At 42.7% G+C, this 19,389-nt stretch overlaps 1 protein-coding gene across 2 annotated transcripts in view; it reads right to left on the bottom strand.

Annotated features, from left to right (window-relative positions):
* Window positions 1–19,389, bottom strand: part of Celf2 (CUGBP, Elav-like family member 2) — a gene marked incomplete at its 5' end in the record, with an annotated part of 179,116 nt that overhangs the window by 34,703 nt on the left and 125,024 nt on the right. For both annotated transcript variants that reach the window (NM_017197.4, NM_001083586.3), the window contains 2 exon segments: window positions 4,422–4,556; window positions 16,095–16,158. In NM_017197.4, the coding sequence (NP_058893.2) occupies window positions 4,422–4,556; window positions 16,095–16,158 (199 nt within the window).

Here is a 19,389-nt window from a genome sequence, read left to right as displayed (position 1 = left end):
AGAAAATGCCCAAGTTCCCATATGGTGAAAGTCATGCTCATTTCGGAGCTCTGAACATTACCAGATAAAAACAACTCATCTATAAACACTGCAGGAGACAAGTGTGACTGCCTTTAATACCTAGCTATCTGCTGGACATATAGTTTGTCTCTTTCTACAAAACAAACATGATTCTCAAAAACAGGTTGGAAAGTGGGTAATAAGAAATGACCCAAGGATTTATTAACTAAATAGTAAATAAAGGGAAAATTAGCCTATCAAAATAGAAGAACCGCGATTAAATTAGGTTCCAGAAGACCCACGAGGAGCTCATAAAAGGAACAATGTGCACTTACCTGCTTTTTATTCTTTCATGATTTAATTTCTAATTTTATACACTACTATCTGATAATTATATGAAACACTTATTCTAACCATGGGCAATTTAAACTATTTTAATTTTTATTCCAAGGCCATGAGACAAAGGAACCTATTTATTGCTTAAGGGGATTTTTTTAAATAAAAATTAAAGCTTAATCTTTCATGTTTTAAAGCCAAGACTATTTAAAATCATTTATAATAATGCTGTAGGGAGACTTTTTCTCAGTATGCAAAATTGAAAAGATAAATTTATAATTATGAAAAAATTAATAGTTTGGGGATTAAATTGTCCCTTTCCTTTGTAGATGAATTTGTCTGGAACTTACGAGACAAATTTAAACATAGGGTAGTTCAAGCCCTGTGTAGGAGTGAGAAGATGAGGCTTCATGTATTCTACAGTATGACTGTTCACGATACAGTGAACTCAATGGACAATCGTTTTGAAATCTGAGCAACATACTAGCCCTGTGGCAGTGTCTAACACTTTACTTTATAACTGATCATCCTGACGAAGAATAGAGGCACGGACGTTACTAATGATTCTAACCATATTTTCTACACCTCTGAAAAAGTCCCTGATGGAAGTTAGGGGCTTTTACTTAAATTAGGGACATTTACTTTTATTTAAATAAAAAAGTTTTTTTTAGTTGCATAGGAAAAATAATCAAAACTTCCATTTTAAATAATTTTTGCTACCACACTTAAAGGTTCTAACGAACCCCTCTGAGCTCTGTGAAGAGCATTCCTTTGCAGGGACAAAGCCCTTCCAGTGATCCTCAGGCAGCATCACCTACTGAAGGGCAGCATGCTGCTTCAGGAAGACAGGGGAGGACTCATTGCTAATTTTGACCACAGCAAGAGAAAGGCAAAAACATCTTCAAATATATTTTCTCTTTGGCTGTAAGAATATGGGATGTTTTCATATTCCTAGGCTGAGCATCCTTCATTTTGAGAAGGTTCAAATAAAATTCATAGCCAGGCATGGTGGCACATGCATTAAATCCAGTGCATAGAAGGGAGAGGCAGGCTGATCTTTGTGAGTTCCAGGCCAGCCAGGGGTATACAGTGAGACCCTGTCTGAAAAACCCAAATATACAACCCCAAATAAAGAATTCATGATTTTCAAAATACTTGATGAAATGGTATTATAGTTGGTACCTGACATGTCTCCTACAGACTCATATGTTGAAAGGTTATCCCCTAGCTAGTGGCATAATTTTGTAAACTTCTGGAGTTGGGACCTTCCTAGAGGAAGTAGGTCACTAGTGCATGTTTTTAGAAGCTGTATCTTACCCTGGTCACTTCCTATATTTTGTTTTTACTTCCTGTTGCCATTAGACAACTAGTCTTTTCAGCCACACTCTCACTGATAGCGGCGTTCCTTATGATGGTGGGCTCAGAAACAGTGCCAGACGACTGTGGTCTGAACCCTCTGGATCAGAGGAAGACAAGTTATGTCAGGCATTCATTCTGTCAGACTGATGGGAGAGCTAACACAAATGGCTTTGGATCCAGTAACATGGGCCTGTCCGTCCACTCGTCTGTCTGTCTGTCTGTCTTTCTTTTTTTTCTTTCTTTTTCTCCCTTCCTTCCTTCCTTCCTTCCTTCCTTCCTTCCTTCGTTCCTTCCTTCCTTCCTTCGAGATGGTGTTTCACTCTTTTCTCTGGATGTCCTGGAAGCCATTTTGTAGCCCAGGCTGGTCTCGGAGAGATGAAACTCACATGGATCTAGCCAACTCTGCTTCAAGTGCTGGGATTAAAGGTGGGAGACACCACACCCAGTTAAGCCTCACTGTCTGTCCCCCACCCCGTTCCCAGGAGCGCTGCTGTCCTTGCTAACTCACTATCACTCCAAACTCCTTCCCCCGGCACTGCATCTGTCCTTTTCTGAAGGACAAGCTTCTTTCACTTCATTCAGGCTTTGGCACAAATGCCACCTTCTGATAGAGGGCTTCCTTCCTTCAGATACTTCACTGTATACATAATTCTGTTTTATCATTATCAACAGCCTTATGTCATCTAAATTCATATTTATTTCTTTATTTTCTGAGGTCTCTTGAAAGACTAGGTATTATTTATTTCTGGTTCAATTGCCATACTTCCTACCCAAAGGCATCGTTTACCATTATATCTATACCTTATAGATACTGCTTACCAAATTATAATATTTTTGCACTTAATATATTTTAAGGAAATCACTGTTGTTTTCATAAGGGAGAAACTAATAATGTTAAGGTTGTTTGTTATGCTTGACATTGTCAGCTCAACAAGGTCTAGAGCCACCTAGGAGACAAACCTTTAACTGTGTGTGTGTGTGTGTGAGGACTTCTCAAGAGATGTTTTACTGAAGGAGCCGATCTAGCCTGCATGTGGAGTGTGATGTTCTGTGGTCTGCAGGGGTCCTAATGAGAAGGAGAATGTGAGCTGAGTGCCAGCATTCATCCCCTGCTTCAGACTGCAGACGCCATGTGACCGGCGTCTTTAGGGCTTGCAGCTATGACTTCCCAATCATGAGACACTTGAACTGTGAGCACAATAAAATTTCATCTGCTTAAGATGTCTTTGTCAGAATAAGAAAAGGAGTTAGTATAGGGTCACTCAAGAATTTATTAAAGCTCTGAGTTCATTTCTTGAAAATACTGTCAAAGGTTGACTTTTCAAGTCTCTGCTAAGACCAAGATGGCCAGAAGAATCTCCACCCAGAAGAATGCCTGGGTGAAGGACCGGTACTGGTGGTATCTCTCTCTGTCTGGGTCCTGGCTATAATTAGCCCCTACACCGAGTATGCTGGCATGATCAACCGGGCCACGCCCTACTAGCTGCCTGTGGAAGATGCCTGATGTGCCTGGCCACCCCAGGAGCCTCTGGGCCCATGCATGGAACGGCTGAAGGACCTGTGACTGCTCCTGCTGATGAAAGAGGCCCCTTCCTGTTGCTATCCAGTAAAAATGTGAAAACAGATCCCCCACCCCCAAAGCTGATTCTTCAGAAATGTCATTTATTCCAAAAAGTAAAGCCCACCTAGAGTAATGGTGTATTTTCATAACCCTTGAAAGAATTAAATCTCCATATTTATGGTCTGTTGTCTAGAGATTTTAGCACATTAGGGATAAATTCAGACGATTTTCATAAACACTGCTTGGGTTTCTTCTTTCTAGATAAACAATGTTTAATAAAGATCCAAGGGCTGTTTTCCCCTCAGTTCTACAGGTCTGAGGAGCATGTTTTACTGCTCCTGAAGCCAGACTTCTTGAGACAGCTGTCAGGGATATGCCGGAGCTTCACTTCCTATTTTCATAAGAAAATCCTGCACAATTGCAGTAAAGTTCTGTCACAGTAAGTAGCTGATCATCTGGACACAGGTGATGGAGGGTGATGGTTTTAAAGTTAGAAGCAAGATTGTTCAAGCACACTCCCTCAGAGGTTACAGAGAAGGAAGCCAATAAATCATTCTGTTTCATTTTTAAAAATAAAGAAAACAGTTCATGGTAAGCAACCATGTTAGGTCTTTCTTGGTCAAAAAAGGAAAACTGTTACTAGCTCTCGAATAAGACCAACAAACTTTATAAGGGGAAAAAAAAGATATGCAATTACACAACCCAGAATGTGACCATAAATAACCACACAATGGCCTGTACTACACCATGAATCTTAAACTCAAAGGTGCAGGGTAGAGTTGGTGTGAAAGTCAACACTGAAGAGATCAGAGTTGAGAACCAGTAGAAAACTCTTAAACTTTGTTCCCATTTAAGAGAATAGGACACAAAGCAGAGTATGAGACTAAAGGTTGCGGTAGTAATACCTAAGCATCAGAAGAATGAAAGGAAACGCTCATAAAAGTGAAGTGACTACGTTTTTTCATTGAAAACTTGTCTCATTTTACCCTTGGGAAAGAAAACACATCCATTCGAGGTTTTCCTGAGAGAGCAGGGACTGTAGGCCAGAGATCTTGTGCAGCTTTCCTGACTCTGTCCTGGAAAATCCAGCCCAACTCCCTGCCTCTGGCACGTAAGCCATGCGTGCACATGTGCCCTGCGATGGAGAGTAAGGCTTCCCACTCACCGGGACTTGTGAGGGCCCCCAGGGCACTGCTTGTGCTGGAGAGAGGGTTTGCATTGGTGCTGGTGGCTGAGGTTTGGGCGGCAGCTGCAGCTGCAGCCAGCGTTGCCAGATTCTGTAACTGTAAAGCATTCATGCCTGTAGAGGAAAGCAAAAAGTAATATTAGCCAGAGGCCCACATTTTCCAGTTTCTAAACTGTAATTGAGAGTGTGCACGCACACACACACACACACACACACACACACACACACACACACACACACACACACACACACCCCTAAACCCTTGCACTCGATCCTGTGATTTGCTGATCAGAACTGGGTCAGGGATATGAATCATTATGTCTTGAGTAGAAACTGGGTTCTGTTTCTCAAAGGAAACCTATTTTGAGTTTTAATGCTATCATCTTCTACTACTAGAGATGGAGTAGTAAGAAGGGTACCTGTACTGTATCCAGTACTTTTGAGTCGACAGCTCAATGGGGGCATTCTAACTCGGGCTGTCTTCCCTCAGGGCTGTAGAGGTAGTTATGGAAGAGAGAATTCTGTACTGACCTGCCAGGGTAATGGGAACTTACTGTCATGAGGACAGTGAGGTGTGGGCACAGGTGGCTGCAGGACAAATGTTGGGTAAACTCCGTGTCCCCTAATCTTACAGGTGTACAGATATTACAGAGGAATTGGAGTTCACTGCTCTGAAGTTCCTGCTCTGAAACTGAACTGACGCAGGTTCTAATCTTAGCTCTGTCATTTCCTAGATATGTAGATGCAGGCAATGACTTAGCCTCTTTGTTTCTTGGTGGCCAGGCTAAGTGTACCGGGATGCAGGGTGTTGTACAAATAAATATGATGAATGCAAATTACTCTGGCATGACCTACATAAGTACTCCCCGAATACTAGTGACTATAGTTCTCTCAAGATTTAGTATCTGCTCTGTAGGAGCTCAATATGGGAGGGGCAGAAACTGGCACCACCCTGAATCACTTTAGCTGTATTTGCATTGATGCCTGAGATCCATCCTCAGGACCACGTGACAGAAGGAGAACGACCTGTGCAAGCCCAGGCTCCATCCATCCATCCTGTTGCTTTTGCTGCTTATTTTTCTCCCCTCATTCCTATTTCCCATACACAGGGTCTCTAAATACCTCAGGTATCTCCCCCATGATTCTCTTCACAGTAAGCAAAGGCAATGTGGTTTCTCTTCTTACACAGAAGAGGTAAACAGTTCTAGGTAGAAAGAGATCGGAGTCAAGCAGTCAGCTTACCTTTACCTTCTTAGGACTCCAGACACTCAGCAGCTATCGACAACTAACCTGACCTGTTTACAAGAGTGGCCTGGAAATGGTGCCCTTGGGTTGGGGGAGGGGAGCGATTTCCAACAACAGTCCTAAGCAGTCAGCTGGCCGGCAGAGGGTGGCCTGGCTGCTGACTTCTAAAAACAACACTGTTCCTCTGTGCTCCTTTGCTTGGCCTCCTGATTTGAAAAGAAGCTCATGAGGGTTTTGCTGTAAAAATACGTTCTCATTATGCCACACATTGCATCCTGCCTTCCTTAAGGAGCTACTGGACTTGCTGGGTTGTGGTAGAAACCAGAACCGCCACCTACTTCTTTGGTGGTGCTGCATAGAAGCAGGATATGGAGTTTGTGAAACCTGGTGATCAAATGTGTTTGGGAGTGCAGCTCTCTTTGTGTCTCTGACAATGGTTGAACAGCAGCTTATCAGAAACACTGTGGTAGTAAGCAGCACTGGGGAGAACATTTCAGTTTCACTTTAGCAAAGTGAAAGTAGAGAAATGGGAGCTGCCTGGCTTTAGTGAGACCCATTCAGACCAAAGAAGGCTGTACTTAACACAGTCCATACTTAAGTGTGACAAGAGCACCTGGACCGTCAGTGATCTTGCAAAGAGTGAGGCCTCCTGCATAGATCCATCTGTCCCTTTTTATGACTAATGGTCCCTCTAATGTTCTAATGATGTGAGCCAATGACATCTACGTCACCAACAGACAGTTGGGCATATAAGCAGTTATAACACTGAAATTAAAACCTATTGCATGCATTTAACAGCAATTCATAATAGACCATTATATAGGCTCAGGCCAGAGGACCTTTCCCAGTTTATCTGACTCTCCCCAAGGGAGAAGCAGAGTATTGGAGTCAGTGTTGCAAGCTTCTTTCTCAGTTGGCCTGGCTGAGTATGTTTAATGGGTTAGCAACATCAGATCCTTGTCTACAGCCTTCTGCCTCATTGCTTCACTCTGACAGCAACTCAGCTTGCATCTAACATAGCCACTTTCAGTGTGTTTCTACAAGCTTCTTCACTTGTTTTTTATCCTTTATAACAAAATACTAAGGTTTCTGAGGACAAAGATTCTACCTTACTCATGTTTAAGTCTACCAAGACAAATAGAGCCAGAGACGCAAAGACAGGACACAGAAGGTGGACCTGGAGTGGGAAAATGAATACATGGTAGGTCACAGATAGACTCGGAATAACAGCACATAATTTTAATAAACTGCTATTAAGAATCCATCTATACAGCCAATCATGCTTTTAGTTGTGCCCATTGCTAGCTCTTTGGTATTTATATCAGTATCAAATGTTTACTGTTTTTCTTCAGTTATTATCTAATTAAATGCACATTTGTTAGAAGTCCTTTTTACCTTACATAGCTTACATACTGACATTCCTTACAGGTCATGGAGCCAAGGTGACAGCAATGAGGCTCTCTCTCTTCCCACTGTCCTTTCCCTGTATGAATTCAGGGTAAGGGTGTGTGACCCTTCCAAAGTGACCTTCCTCATTCCCCTTCATATGTATCACCACCTGAGGCAGTGTCTGCCATTGTCTTCCGTCTTTCCTTGTTGATAACTACAAGGGCAGGTAGAAAGATAGACGCTAGGATACCACTCTGGGGGAACAGCTCAAAGATGTTCAAAGAGCACTACAACACAGACAAGCTACTGGCAAACATAGCCGAGATAACAGCAGAACAGAAAGGCCACTGTAATCCTCAGCATCTGAGTGATTTGAGGAAATGGAAGGGGACAGAGTTGGAGAGAGTCAGGAAGACTCTATATTTACCTACTGGTCCATCCCTCATCCATGTAACTACTCAGTATTTACTAAAGAGCCATATGGGGCAGTCCCTATGCAAGACACTGAGAACAGGTGGGCAATGAGGGAGACTGGGTATAGGCAGAAGGTGTTTGTGTACCACATAAAGCTTATCCTTGTGTTCTCTTGCCAATAACTGCTAATCACCCAAATGGCTGGGCAAAGAGAGAATAGCTTTCACAAGTCGGGGGAAGGAGAAAGAGAGAGGGGAAGGGAGATTTCAGATCTGCCATGAGGAGGAAGGGGAAAAGAGTTCTTGAGAGTTCAGCAGTAGCATGGAAAGCCATAAATTCAAGTACTATTGGGATCTTGGCTGGGAGGTAGCCACATTAGTTTAGGGGATTAAGACAGACTGTCTAGGTACTGAGGTGAAGCTTGAGAAGAAGTCTTGGTCTTTCATTATTGGGAACTAGTAGGATAAAGAAATATAGCAGCTGTATTAATTTACTGTATACATTCATATAAAATTATATATGAGAGCTTGCATGCACAGGGAGGCTACTGGTCATTGGAGTAGGGAGAAGGCAGTGACCAGAAGAAGTCCTTTTAGTTTACTAGTGTTTAGCGAAAAGCCTACACTCAACCACATATCGCCAAAACCTCTGATGAGATGGAACTGAGAGAGGGGCAGAGGAAAACACTGGTCAGCTGAGGAGTGGGGGTTACTGCCTTTCTCTGAAATGGTGTCTCACTTCCTACTGTAAAATGTAATCATTCGGTATTATGGGGGCAACATGGATAAATCAGCATACCTGATACCTTCCTAGATCTAGGGCCCCTATTCCCAGCCATGGTTCCCACACTCCTGGCTTTTCAGTGTAGACCTGGCAAGACTATCCCATCTTTTACCCTTGACTTCTGTTCCTAGTACCTGGAATGCACAAGATTCTATGTTGGTGACCACAATCACTATTTACCAAAACCAGTGGCCTGGTGAAGAGGATGCAGCTCTGCTCTGGGCGACCTGGATGTAAATGTAAGCTCAGCTTTTCTCACGTCAGCTATCTGGAGAAAACACACTGCTTGTGCCTTGGGATCCCCAACTAGAGTAAAATTAAAACAGAATCTATTTTCTGAGAATCAGTATGTGTAAAGACCAAAGAATGTGACCTTGGATAGAGCCAGATTCAAAAAGTAAGTTTTCTTACTAGCTAGCAACAGCAATATTATCTCCAGTAAAGATGGTGAGGATGAATGAGGGCAAAGCAGGGACCAGCCTGCTTCTATTTGCTTTACATGTGGTCTCAGGAGTCCTAACAGAACCATATGGGATATGCACAACTGCTGCTGAATAGGTCCCAGACAGAGGGAACTGAAGTATGAAGAGGTCAAAACACCATCCCTAGTCCTCAGAAGCCATTTTCTAGGAAATCTGAGAGCATTCTGTGTTTTCTTCTTTATACACTTGTCTCCCTCCTGTCAGTCCAGCCTTTCTGTTTGTCCCCTCTGTCCTCCTGTCCGACAGTCCTACCTAAGGCTGTAATTCCCATTTACTTGACTAAACTGTACCTCACAAGAATTTACAAGGAGCAGGGAGAAAGGAAGGAATGAGTGTACAGTATAAAATTTCAAAAGGAAATATAGCTGTGACACGGAACTTACCTGTTCCTCATGTTTACCTACAGTGGTCTTGTTAACCTCCAATACCATCTAAGACAACTGGAGCTGTCCAGGAAGTAATTTGGCTATTATGACCTAACACAAGTCCTGCTTGGGTAGAAATGTCAGGCCTTAAAAGACGGTACCTGAAATTAGGGGAATCTTGCTTAGAATCAAGTGGACCAGGAACCATTTTATACCCTGAATCAGTTATTTCACTTCTTAATTCAGTCTCTTTTTCACCCATCTTCTCCTGTTCTTTTACTCATGCCAGACACAACAGATCACTGTGGCTTCTTTCTCAATACTAAATCTTTTACATTTTCTTTCTTCCATACAGCTCAAAGTCCATTGATAGGGTTCAGGCAGTTCAGGCAGTCCCTGAACCCCCTTAACTTTATGGGAAAAAAAGTGTTTGTTATATGTGAAACTTTTCCCCAGAAATTTGTATATAACCTTGGACTTAGCAAGATAACTGAAAAAGACCAGGGTCCTGGGAAAAAACAACGGAATGAAATTTCTGCAGATGGGCAGTGATTACATGCTGTGAGAAACCAAGAAGAAACCGGAACTAAGAAGTGGTAGGAAAAGAAAAGGACCCTCTTCCTTAGTATAAGCACACAGGGAAACAGAAGCCAGAGAGCCTGTGTTCTCTGTTCTCACAGGCACAGCTGAAGAGTGGACTCAACAGAGATGGAAGCCAGGCAACGCCCAGGACAGCCCTGAAGCCTGAGAAGGGCCCCTTGATCTCTCCTTGGCTGTGATACCACGGCAGATGAACCGGAGGATGCATGGTCGGTGAGCACAGGACAGCACTTCTCCCTCGACCCGGTCTGACACAGGTCGGACTCTTCTCCTGGCCATCCCTCTCTGCAGCATTCTCCCATCAGTCTGTGGTCTAGATGTTACTGATACCTCATGCTCTTTTTGTGGTGGGTATGATCCTAGGGTGACTGGAAGGGGCTTGGGAAACTTACTGGGCATGGTACTTCCCAACCTTTCACTGACAACAGCATGTCCCTGGTGAAACGGACATCCCGTTTATTATCCCTTCTTCTCAAGGGTCAGATGACTGGTGTAAGGAAAGTAGGTGGGGCAAGCTCACAGAGCTTCAGCCTGCTTCCCGCCCTCACCAGACTTTTCTAGAGCATAGATTACCCTCTGCCTTAAGCTGCTACCTACCCACACATGTTCTGATGTAACTGTAAGATCTCTTCTCCATTTCCTGACTCTGCCTTCCTCTCCTGGGGCCCAAGACAACAGCTAGGGCTTCTCAGGTGGTCTTGGAGTTTTCTGCTCCCAGTCATCTGGAACCCACACTTTGACTTCTCCCTGTGCTGAAGGTGCTCCCTGTCTCTCCTCCTCCTCAGTCCCTGCAGCAGGTTCTTCCCATCCCCACTCAGACTTTCTCTTTCACCATGAAAGGGCACCAGACTGGAAGGCGCCTGTCACCCTTCTTGGAAGCTGGTTCTGGCTTGGCAAACAGCTTTTCTGAGAAGAAAAATGGCCACATTTAACTTGTGCTCAGCTGGGTACCTCTCAAACCAAGGGCAATAAGGTGACTAAACATGCGAGACACTCAAGTTTGAGGAAGTCTAAAAGTGAGCTCCCATGATGGTGGACAAGAGAAGACGTGGGAAAGGAGATTTGGGTTTTCACTCCTCATTTAAAAAGGAAAATCCTCCAAATGAAGAAATTATGTACAAACAGATGCACAGTATTCCTACTTGAAATTTAAGATTAAAAAAATTATTTATAAGGAGAAGGGCATGAAAATTTAATTTAATGTTCACCTTAGGTAATTTTGTGTCTTATTGTTCATGGCAATTACCATAAATCTGCATATCAATAAGTGGGAACAGATGTCAGTTGTTACAAGTGCTTGCCAATCAGGTCTGTTAGAAAGTGACAGATGGGTGGTTATAGAACACTCTCATAAGGCCTATTAGCACATTCACAGGAAGTGTCTGTGGTGTGGGCTGCTGGAGACTCAGGAAGAACACAGGGTCTTTGTGGGCCTATGAGCACACTGCATGCTGGGAGCTGCTCCAACTGGAGCTTCTCAGACTGCCCAGACACTGGTTTTGCAAACCCTCTTCTCTATTTGTGAAAGACACTCTCAGACCATCTACTCAGAGACTTGGTTTTAAAGTCACAAAAGGAGAAGTGTTTTGTTGTTTTAAGCAACTGTTTCAATTCATAATTTATTATTACTTTCAAAATTTAGAACAGATTTCTAGAAGGCAATTAGTCAGCTTAATCAAATTCAAAGTGAAGCAGTTCCACTCTACTCCTCAGAAGGTAGTTTCTCTTAGACTACAGCTTCGAAGCTGTGATTTATTATGAATTTCTCATTCTAGGGACAGCATTCAGTTCGGCTGGTGCAGAGCTTGCTTACCATGGAGAACCCTGGGCTCTGCACCCAGCAGCACAGAGCTGGTTGCGGTGGGGCACAGCTGCAATCCTAGCTGTTCAGAGGTAGCAGCAGGAGGGCCATGAGTGCAGGGTCACTCTTGGACACACACTGAGGTGGAAACTAGCCTGGGTAAGAACCTGCCTCCACAAAAAGTGGTTAAGAGCACTGGGTGCTCTTCCAGAGGACCTGGGTTCAATTCTCAGCACCCAGGTGGCAGTTCACAAGTGTCTAACTCTAGTTCTAAGGGATCTGACACTCTCACATAGACATACATGCAGGCAAAACATCAATGCACATAAACAACATAAACAAAACCAAAAACCCTTCTTGTTCTAGAAAATATTCTTGTTTGACATATGTGGCCTTAATGAGTTGGAAACATTTTCCAGAATGAAGGGTAGTAGTTTCCTGTTTGCTCTGAGCAGCTACTTCTTCAGTAGCTGTGGGGCTTGCCTATCAACTGGGACTTCTTATTCGCCATTAGGTCACCTGCGTAGGCTTGTCACAGGAGCTTGAGTTTATGCAAACATACCTGGCCTGGCTGGGTCACGCAGGGCACAGACAGAGCAGGTTTTGGATCAGGTTAATTGGGTTTGAATATGGATCCATATCCACTAGCTCAATGACGTGTGCTAAGTGTCTTAGCCCTTCTTGCCCCCTTCTTAAATGGCATGCTAACAGTCGCATATTCATAGAGTGGGTTTTGGAAAGTCTGTACCCTAATCCACACCAGTCCACATAATGGCACCAGCTGTGGTCTCAACATAACATTTGAGACATGTGGTCTCAAACATACTTTTTTTTCCTGATTGCAGTGTAATAAAAGTGATTTTGCTGTTTATGCTCGTTTATGCTGATATTCCAAGGATCTAAGTTTAATGCAAATGTGACATGTTTCTCGTTAGTCTTCTAAGGTGCCACAGTAGCCATTAAGAAGTTAAAGACCAAAGGATACCTGGTCCTTGTTCCTTCTCTTCACCTAAGATACATACTCTTAGAAAGATGCAGATCCCACACTCATCAAATGTCAGTAATTCATTGAACAAATACTAGAGGTCAGTAGAATAATAGTATGTTTTGTTAGAAGGGAACAGTCAAATCAGTTAAAAGAAGGCTTTCTCCCTTCACATTTACAGAAGCACAGTAGGTACACCTAAGAGTTTAGCTGAGGAAGATTTTAAGTCTTACTGTAAACCCATCTCTGCTATAAAACTGCATACTTACTAAAGGCTCTCTTTTATAGAAACCATAAACAAATTGTAGTTTCAAGGGAAAATGGTTAAGACTTTTTGAAGAAAACATACAGCTGATGCATAGCTACAGTATATATAGCTTGTACTATACACTGAAGATAGAGGACAGACGTATCGAGTTGGGAAGAGCTTGCTTATATGAAATCAGAATGAGCACTATAAAGCCATCAGGAGAGATATAAAGCCTGGTGTAGCTTCATTAGGAAAGAGAGCTTGAAGAGTAGAGTAGGAGAGACAGCCACTATATGCAGCATGATGGGGTTAGGTAAAGGAAAGTCTTCAGATGCTCTGAACAACACAAGGGCTTTTCTGATTTCTAGGTTTTCAGGAGGTCTGACATCACATGACTCAGTAAGTGCCAAGGTGCAGGCATTATTAAGTAGTTCTTTAAACTAACCTGGCCATGGCAAGAAGGAGGCATGCAAGGACACTGGAGCCCAGCGTCTTAGCTATCCTAGAAACGGCTGAGGGCTACGTGGCCTGATTTCTGAGACCGAGAGCTACAGGGCCCATCATCTAACACCTAGATTTTACTGATGTAATTATTTAGTAATATGTCATCTAAAATTCATTTTTTGTTTTCTTTTTTGCATTTGTTCTCTCCTCAGATGAGAAATGTTTTGCTCATATAAACGAACTATTTTAAAACCCCTGTCTTCTGAAAGACTATTAAGCTCTGAAAACTGCTCACAGACAGATAGCATTGAACGGTTTCACTCCTTGGCAGTATCATTTGTATACTTTTACTTTTTAAAACTTTTTTATGTTTTCCCCACCTTTAGACTATCAATAATTCAATAAACATTTGAAAACTAGGGGGATGGGGCTGGGACTAAATGACCTCTTGGGTTCTGTCAACTGTTTGATGCCATGGCTTCTACTGCACTTGTCGTTTATAATGTACTCTGTAACATGCTTTATGTCTATCTCCAGAATCTCAGAAATGCAATTTTGAAGGTAGTAACTATGGTTTTTCTGGTAATTTTCAGTTTATATGTACAGATAAAAAAACTAAGTTTTATAATTAAAAAAAAACTGGGCATTTGACTTGAGCTCTACTGGGAATGCATCCAAAATACAAATTTAAATCTGCCAACTCACAAATAGATTTTTACTCATCTGTTCAGAAATATCTCCAGCACCTTTACAGGAGGACTGGCTATGCCATTAAACCACTGGGCAAGAGTGCAGTGTGCCCTTGAGCCCTGAGCAGTTTGAGGTGTTTGGGGATACTCTGGTGAGTGAGGAACAGAGTTAGGGAAGCTGGAGGAGTTAGTGGCGGCCGGAAGAGAATGGCTCCCAGCGGTAGGTAAATGGCAAGTACAAAAAGTTCTACCAAAGTTAGGTCCTATTTTGGGATCAAGATATCCCATTACCTTATTGGAAAAAAATACGCTAAATACTTAGATGAAACTTGAGAAGTCATATCAGTGAGAAGTACTTTTATAAAGCTACACAGAAAGCGATGTGATGCCTACTTTTTAATACTTTAACTCTCCAAGATGTTGGCACACAATGGACTGCTCTGTATTTGATCTTACAGCATGCGCTAACTCAGTGTGGTGAATCACCATGGTGAAGGTTCAGGAAACAGACATTTAAAGAATGTCTTTAAATCAGCCATCTGCTCCATGACATCTTTAGGGGGACTCCTAGATAACCTTAGTTTTTAAATGAGCACACAGACCATGTACATGCTACTATGTTGACCTGTAGCTGACATGGCAGAGGCACACACATCCTAATGAGAAATGGCAGGGCACTCTGTCCACCTGGGAAGGCACGCTAAGCAACAGCCTCAGGAACAAACAACCTTTCCTGCATAATGCGTCTTCAGGAGTAGGGGGGCCCATGGCTACCACTGAGGAAAACCCCTAAAATCTGGGTGGGTCTGTGCAACTAGAAGAGAAACAGTTAATTCTCTCACCTGTTCAAAATGTGACAAATGTTAGCATGTATTTTAGCAGCTTACAACTCAGAGTTTTTTTCTTTCCTTTCAAAGCATGGGGACTCCCTTGACTATTTTACTAACCCCTCTGTAGTTTCCTTCACAGATTATAAATACAGTAGTCAGTCAACACGATCGTTAGTGCTAAGGCCAGCATCTAACACGTTTTCTTAAGTATTTAAGTTCACTTCACTATTTATCACCTCAAAATATATATTTTGAATAATCTAAAAGCTGTATTATAATGATAGCAATAGTTCTGATACAGTCTCATGAATTGCCCTTACCCTGTGGATCACAATAGAACACTGGGCTGTTACTCACAGAACACAAGTAGAGAGACACCTTTCAGAATAAACACCACCACCACCACCACCAAAACCAATTAAAGGTATATATTTGGAAACAAAATTAAGTGGAAAAGACAAGTTTCTATAGTGACATACAACTAAAGCTGGTTTTTATTTATACATCTGGGATGATTTGGTGTCCTTAATTAAAGAAGACCGCCTCTCTCTACCATGCCCCACACCTCCCTCGATCTCTCCTTTGCCTTTCCCACACCTACTCTTTTGTAATCAAACCAGGAAAAAGCTCTCGACTGATCCTCCTGTGCTGTTCTGATTTCCTACACACACTGCCTCCCTGGCCCTGAGCTAGGATAGGTGTCAGCATGGAAGGTGGCACAGAGCACTGACCTTTCACTAATCACCGAGTTGCTGCAGCTACTGGCACAGCTCATTATGGAAAGGAATCCTTCAATAAGCTGCTTTTCAAATACAGTCACACTTTGAGTTTTCTGAGAACAAAGATTCTACTTTTACATAAAAGCTTCTGATGCCCAGTTCTGTTAATTGGGTACTAAAGTTTTAAAAAAGGTGCTGTGTTAATTGTCTGTCATTATCAAGGGACTACAAACTGTATCAAATGTATGCTGGTGATCTTGGCTTTTGTTATGGAGGTCAGAACATTTTTATTGATCACCTATTATTAAAAAATTTTAGAGATGTTAATCATTCCAGCTGCCCTTACATATAAGAAATTTGTCAGAAATCTCCCAGTCATCACCCCATTTTAGCAAAATCCCACAAATAACTAAAGACTCTGTTCTGCAGACGTGTGCAGCCTCTCTCATGACTGCTCTGCAGCGTGAGCTCTGAGGATAAATGCAAAGGCGGAACCAGTTCCAAGCAGCTGATTCCAATTTTAATACCCAAGACACAAATGCTAGTCACCTGCTAGTTACTCTTTACTGTGTGTGTGTGGGGTTTCCTTTATGCTTTGAAACAACCAACAATTCAGAAAACAGTCTGGTCAAGGGAATGGCACGTGTCTGACTTACCAGCCATTTGCTGAATGCCACTGAATGCACCCAGGTTGCTGGAGGAGGTGGCCTGCTGCAGAAGCTGCAAAAGAACACAAGAGCTCAGTGAGAGCACACGGTGGAGATGAGGCGGTTCCTCATCATACAGAGTACAGATTTGGTTTCCCTTATGTTTATATAGTTGCTGCCATTCCCTGTTGACAGGCAAAGGTGCCCAGAGTTGGAGGTGTAAATCCATATTAATGTCTAATCTCCATTGAGAAGCACAGAGGCCAGGGAAGCCAACACTGCTGCCTTAGCACAATTAATCTATTTATTCTTTTTAACAACCAGGTGCTAAATTGTGAGAGCAACAAAGGATGACGAGTTATAACTCTCTGCAGTCTAGAGGCTATGTAACCCTCCTGTCAATCGGGGTCCATCTTCTCCTCTCTGCTACTTTCCTTCCTAGCTCAGTTTTCCCCTTATTCTTTACTAAATGACATTTAAAAATATTTTTTCTTTAAGAATTTCATCCGTGTGTATGATATCATCACTTTCCTCCCCTGCGTGCTAATGGCTCCTCAGCTAGAAGCACATGCACGTACAGGCTCAGAGCAATGATAAGAGCCATCGTGCTTGTAGACCCAAAGCATCTCTCTGTAGTCACAGCCACAGCCACATCGCCAAGCAAGCAGCCAGTTACTCGTAAGATGGTCTTTACCAACAGAAAAGATGATGAGTTTGCCAAAGTCTGGAATTATCTGGTATATAATGAATCTGTATATTTTAGGTAGGTCAAAATCTTTACGAAAAGATATCAATTAATATGCCTATGTTAGTCTTCACTTTCCACTTTCAAAAACCCGCCGTGTACTGTGCAGAATCAGTGGGTGTCACATCATAAAGGCACATAATTCCAACTCTGAAATGTCCTTGTCCACCTTGGCTGGATTACAAGCTAATTCAGGACCCATTTAAGACACTGAGTAGATGTAAAGAAACTCTTCTTTTTGTAAGATAGATCAATAAGGATAGTGCTTATATGGAGGGAAGCACAGGGTTGCATACATACAAGCCTGTTCCCAAACTCACACAGGAAGTGGAAAACAGGAAGAGAAATGAGAAAACATGGATTATTTATTTTAACACACAAAAATCTTATTTTGGTTTGATTTGTTGAGTTTCTCATCCATTTGTGTTTAAAGCAGCAGCCCTCGCTTCATAGTATGTATGTACGTATGTATGTATGTATGTATGTATGTATGTATGTATATGTATATATATTTTAATTAAAGTTGTAAAATCAGCTTTGAAGGTGTTTTAAGGAAGTAGTATCAACTACTGAATTAAGCAGATTATCTGGAAAGACAGGAAACAATCACCACTAATTACAGGCGTGGACTCTGGTTTAGCATGAATAGGGAGTGCCTTAAGGGCCTACAGCCCTTTCAGATAAGACTTTCTACTGACAAGAAAGGAGAAGGATGGCTAAGACACACTGATATCAGGACATGAGAAGACCTACTCACAGCTTATAGAATTGCAATTCTATAAGTGATGCTAAGTTTTATTCATTTGCAGGTAACAAAAATAATTTTCAGATGGGGTCACAGAAACACACAGCAGAGCTTTCTGTGAGTGTGGTGCAAGGGAAACCTGTCCTACCACGGGGACAGGTCCCTCTGTCTTAGTTTCCAGTCCTGGTAGACAAGGTCTGGACTCAGAATGTAAAAGGCAAGCATGGTGTCGGCCTGGAGTAAACACTGAGGGACCTACCTAGCATTAAGCTGATAGCCGGAAACTTTTCCACCCAGAATGTGTAAATACAAAGGTGTAGTTGCGGGGTTGTCTAGACCCATCCATCATGTCTGCCCAGTGTGAGCTGAACAAGGGTGACACCAACAGATATGCCAACTGGATGGGGACGGAAAAGCCTAGGCACCTCAGCCCTACAGAAAACTAGAGGCAAGGGAAGGGGGTGGGGAGGGAGAGCTGTCCCATATGACATACAGTGACAGTAAAAAAGGCCATGAATTTGAAAGAGAGGGGGTATATGGAAGGATGTGGAAGGAAGGCAGGGAAGGGAGAAAAACATAGTCTCAAAAAGTTTAAAAAGGTAAAAAGTGAATTAGAATAAGGATTACTTCTGGAAGAGAGGAAATACTGGGGTGGACAACAGAGTAGTTCTAGGGTACAGGCTATATCCTACGTTTTAGTTCTGTTTTAGAAATAAAGTCACCAGACTAGGTGAAAAAAGCATGGCAGCCCATCTATCTATGTAGAGTTAAGCAGATGTCCATGGTATCTTTCAGGATAAGATGGAGAAACAGCCAGAAAATGACAGCAAATGTAGTCAATCTTTTACTGGCTCAAATGAAGACAGGAAAAGAAGCATGCTTCTCATTCATTCACTTACCGATCTAATTCACTCACTCACCCACCTACTCACCCACCCACTCACCCACTCACTCACTCACTCACTCACTCACTCACTCACTCACTCACTCACTCTTTCCTCTGCTGGGGAGGGAGGTGACAGTCTGGGATAAAGGCTGAAAACCTAAGTTCATCCTTGAAGGCCCATAGACACTAGCGGCTGTGAGATGTAGCTGAAGGCCCTAGGCCTCCGTGGGCCCCTTCCTTCTCTTTTCTTTCAGAGCGGTAGGGAAGAGGGTCTCACAGAACAGTATAGCTTTCACAGAGTAAAGCACATGGATGATATGTTCCTGTGAGGAGGAGGTAAAATCTAAATGACAGAATTAGAACAAGCACATGTCCTTGCTAATACTCTCAGAATAAAAAGCCTGAAAATCACAAAATGAAACGTCATTAATAAGTATGTCGTATAGAGTTTAGGCTTCCAAACAGGCACGAGTAGCAGAGAAGTGGGCCACTCCCTGCTTCCCAGCCCCCTGCAGTCTCCATGATGGCTGCACCTCACAGCTGCAGGGAGGCTCTGAGCCTGGGCTTGCTCTTCAGCCAGCTTACGACTTAAGAGGGCATTGTCCTAAGTCCTGGTCACCATGTCTCCATAAAGACAATGACAAAGAGAGGTGGTTAATACAGAGAAAACAGTCAGAAACTGAAAAGTCTAAGAGATGGTTCAAAGACCTGGGTGAGTCTGCTCGGCCTACAAAGGAAACAGTGTCACCCATCAATCCTGCCTCACTGGAAAGACCGATGTGAAACGGAAGTCTCCCTAACCACTAGGGTAGCACTAACCCACCGGCTGGTGAGTTCTTGGCCAATTCTCTTGGATCTTTAGAGTCTACAGTGTAGATGAACGTCTTTAAGCACGCAGCACTTGAGGCACAGGCTTTTTACTGTGCCT

Source organism: Rattus norvegicus, chromosome 17, assembly GCF_021556685.1.
Source record: "Rattus norvegicus strain SHRSP/BbbUtx chromosome 17, alternate assembly SHRSP_T2T, whole genome shotgun sequence".
NCBI classification, from domain to species: domain Eukaryota; kingdom Metazoa; phylum Chordata; class Mammalia; order Rodentia; family Muridae; genus Rattus; species Rattus norvegicus.
Note: the sequence above shows the minus strand (reverse complement) of the source record. Positions and strands in the feature narration are given on the sequence as shown.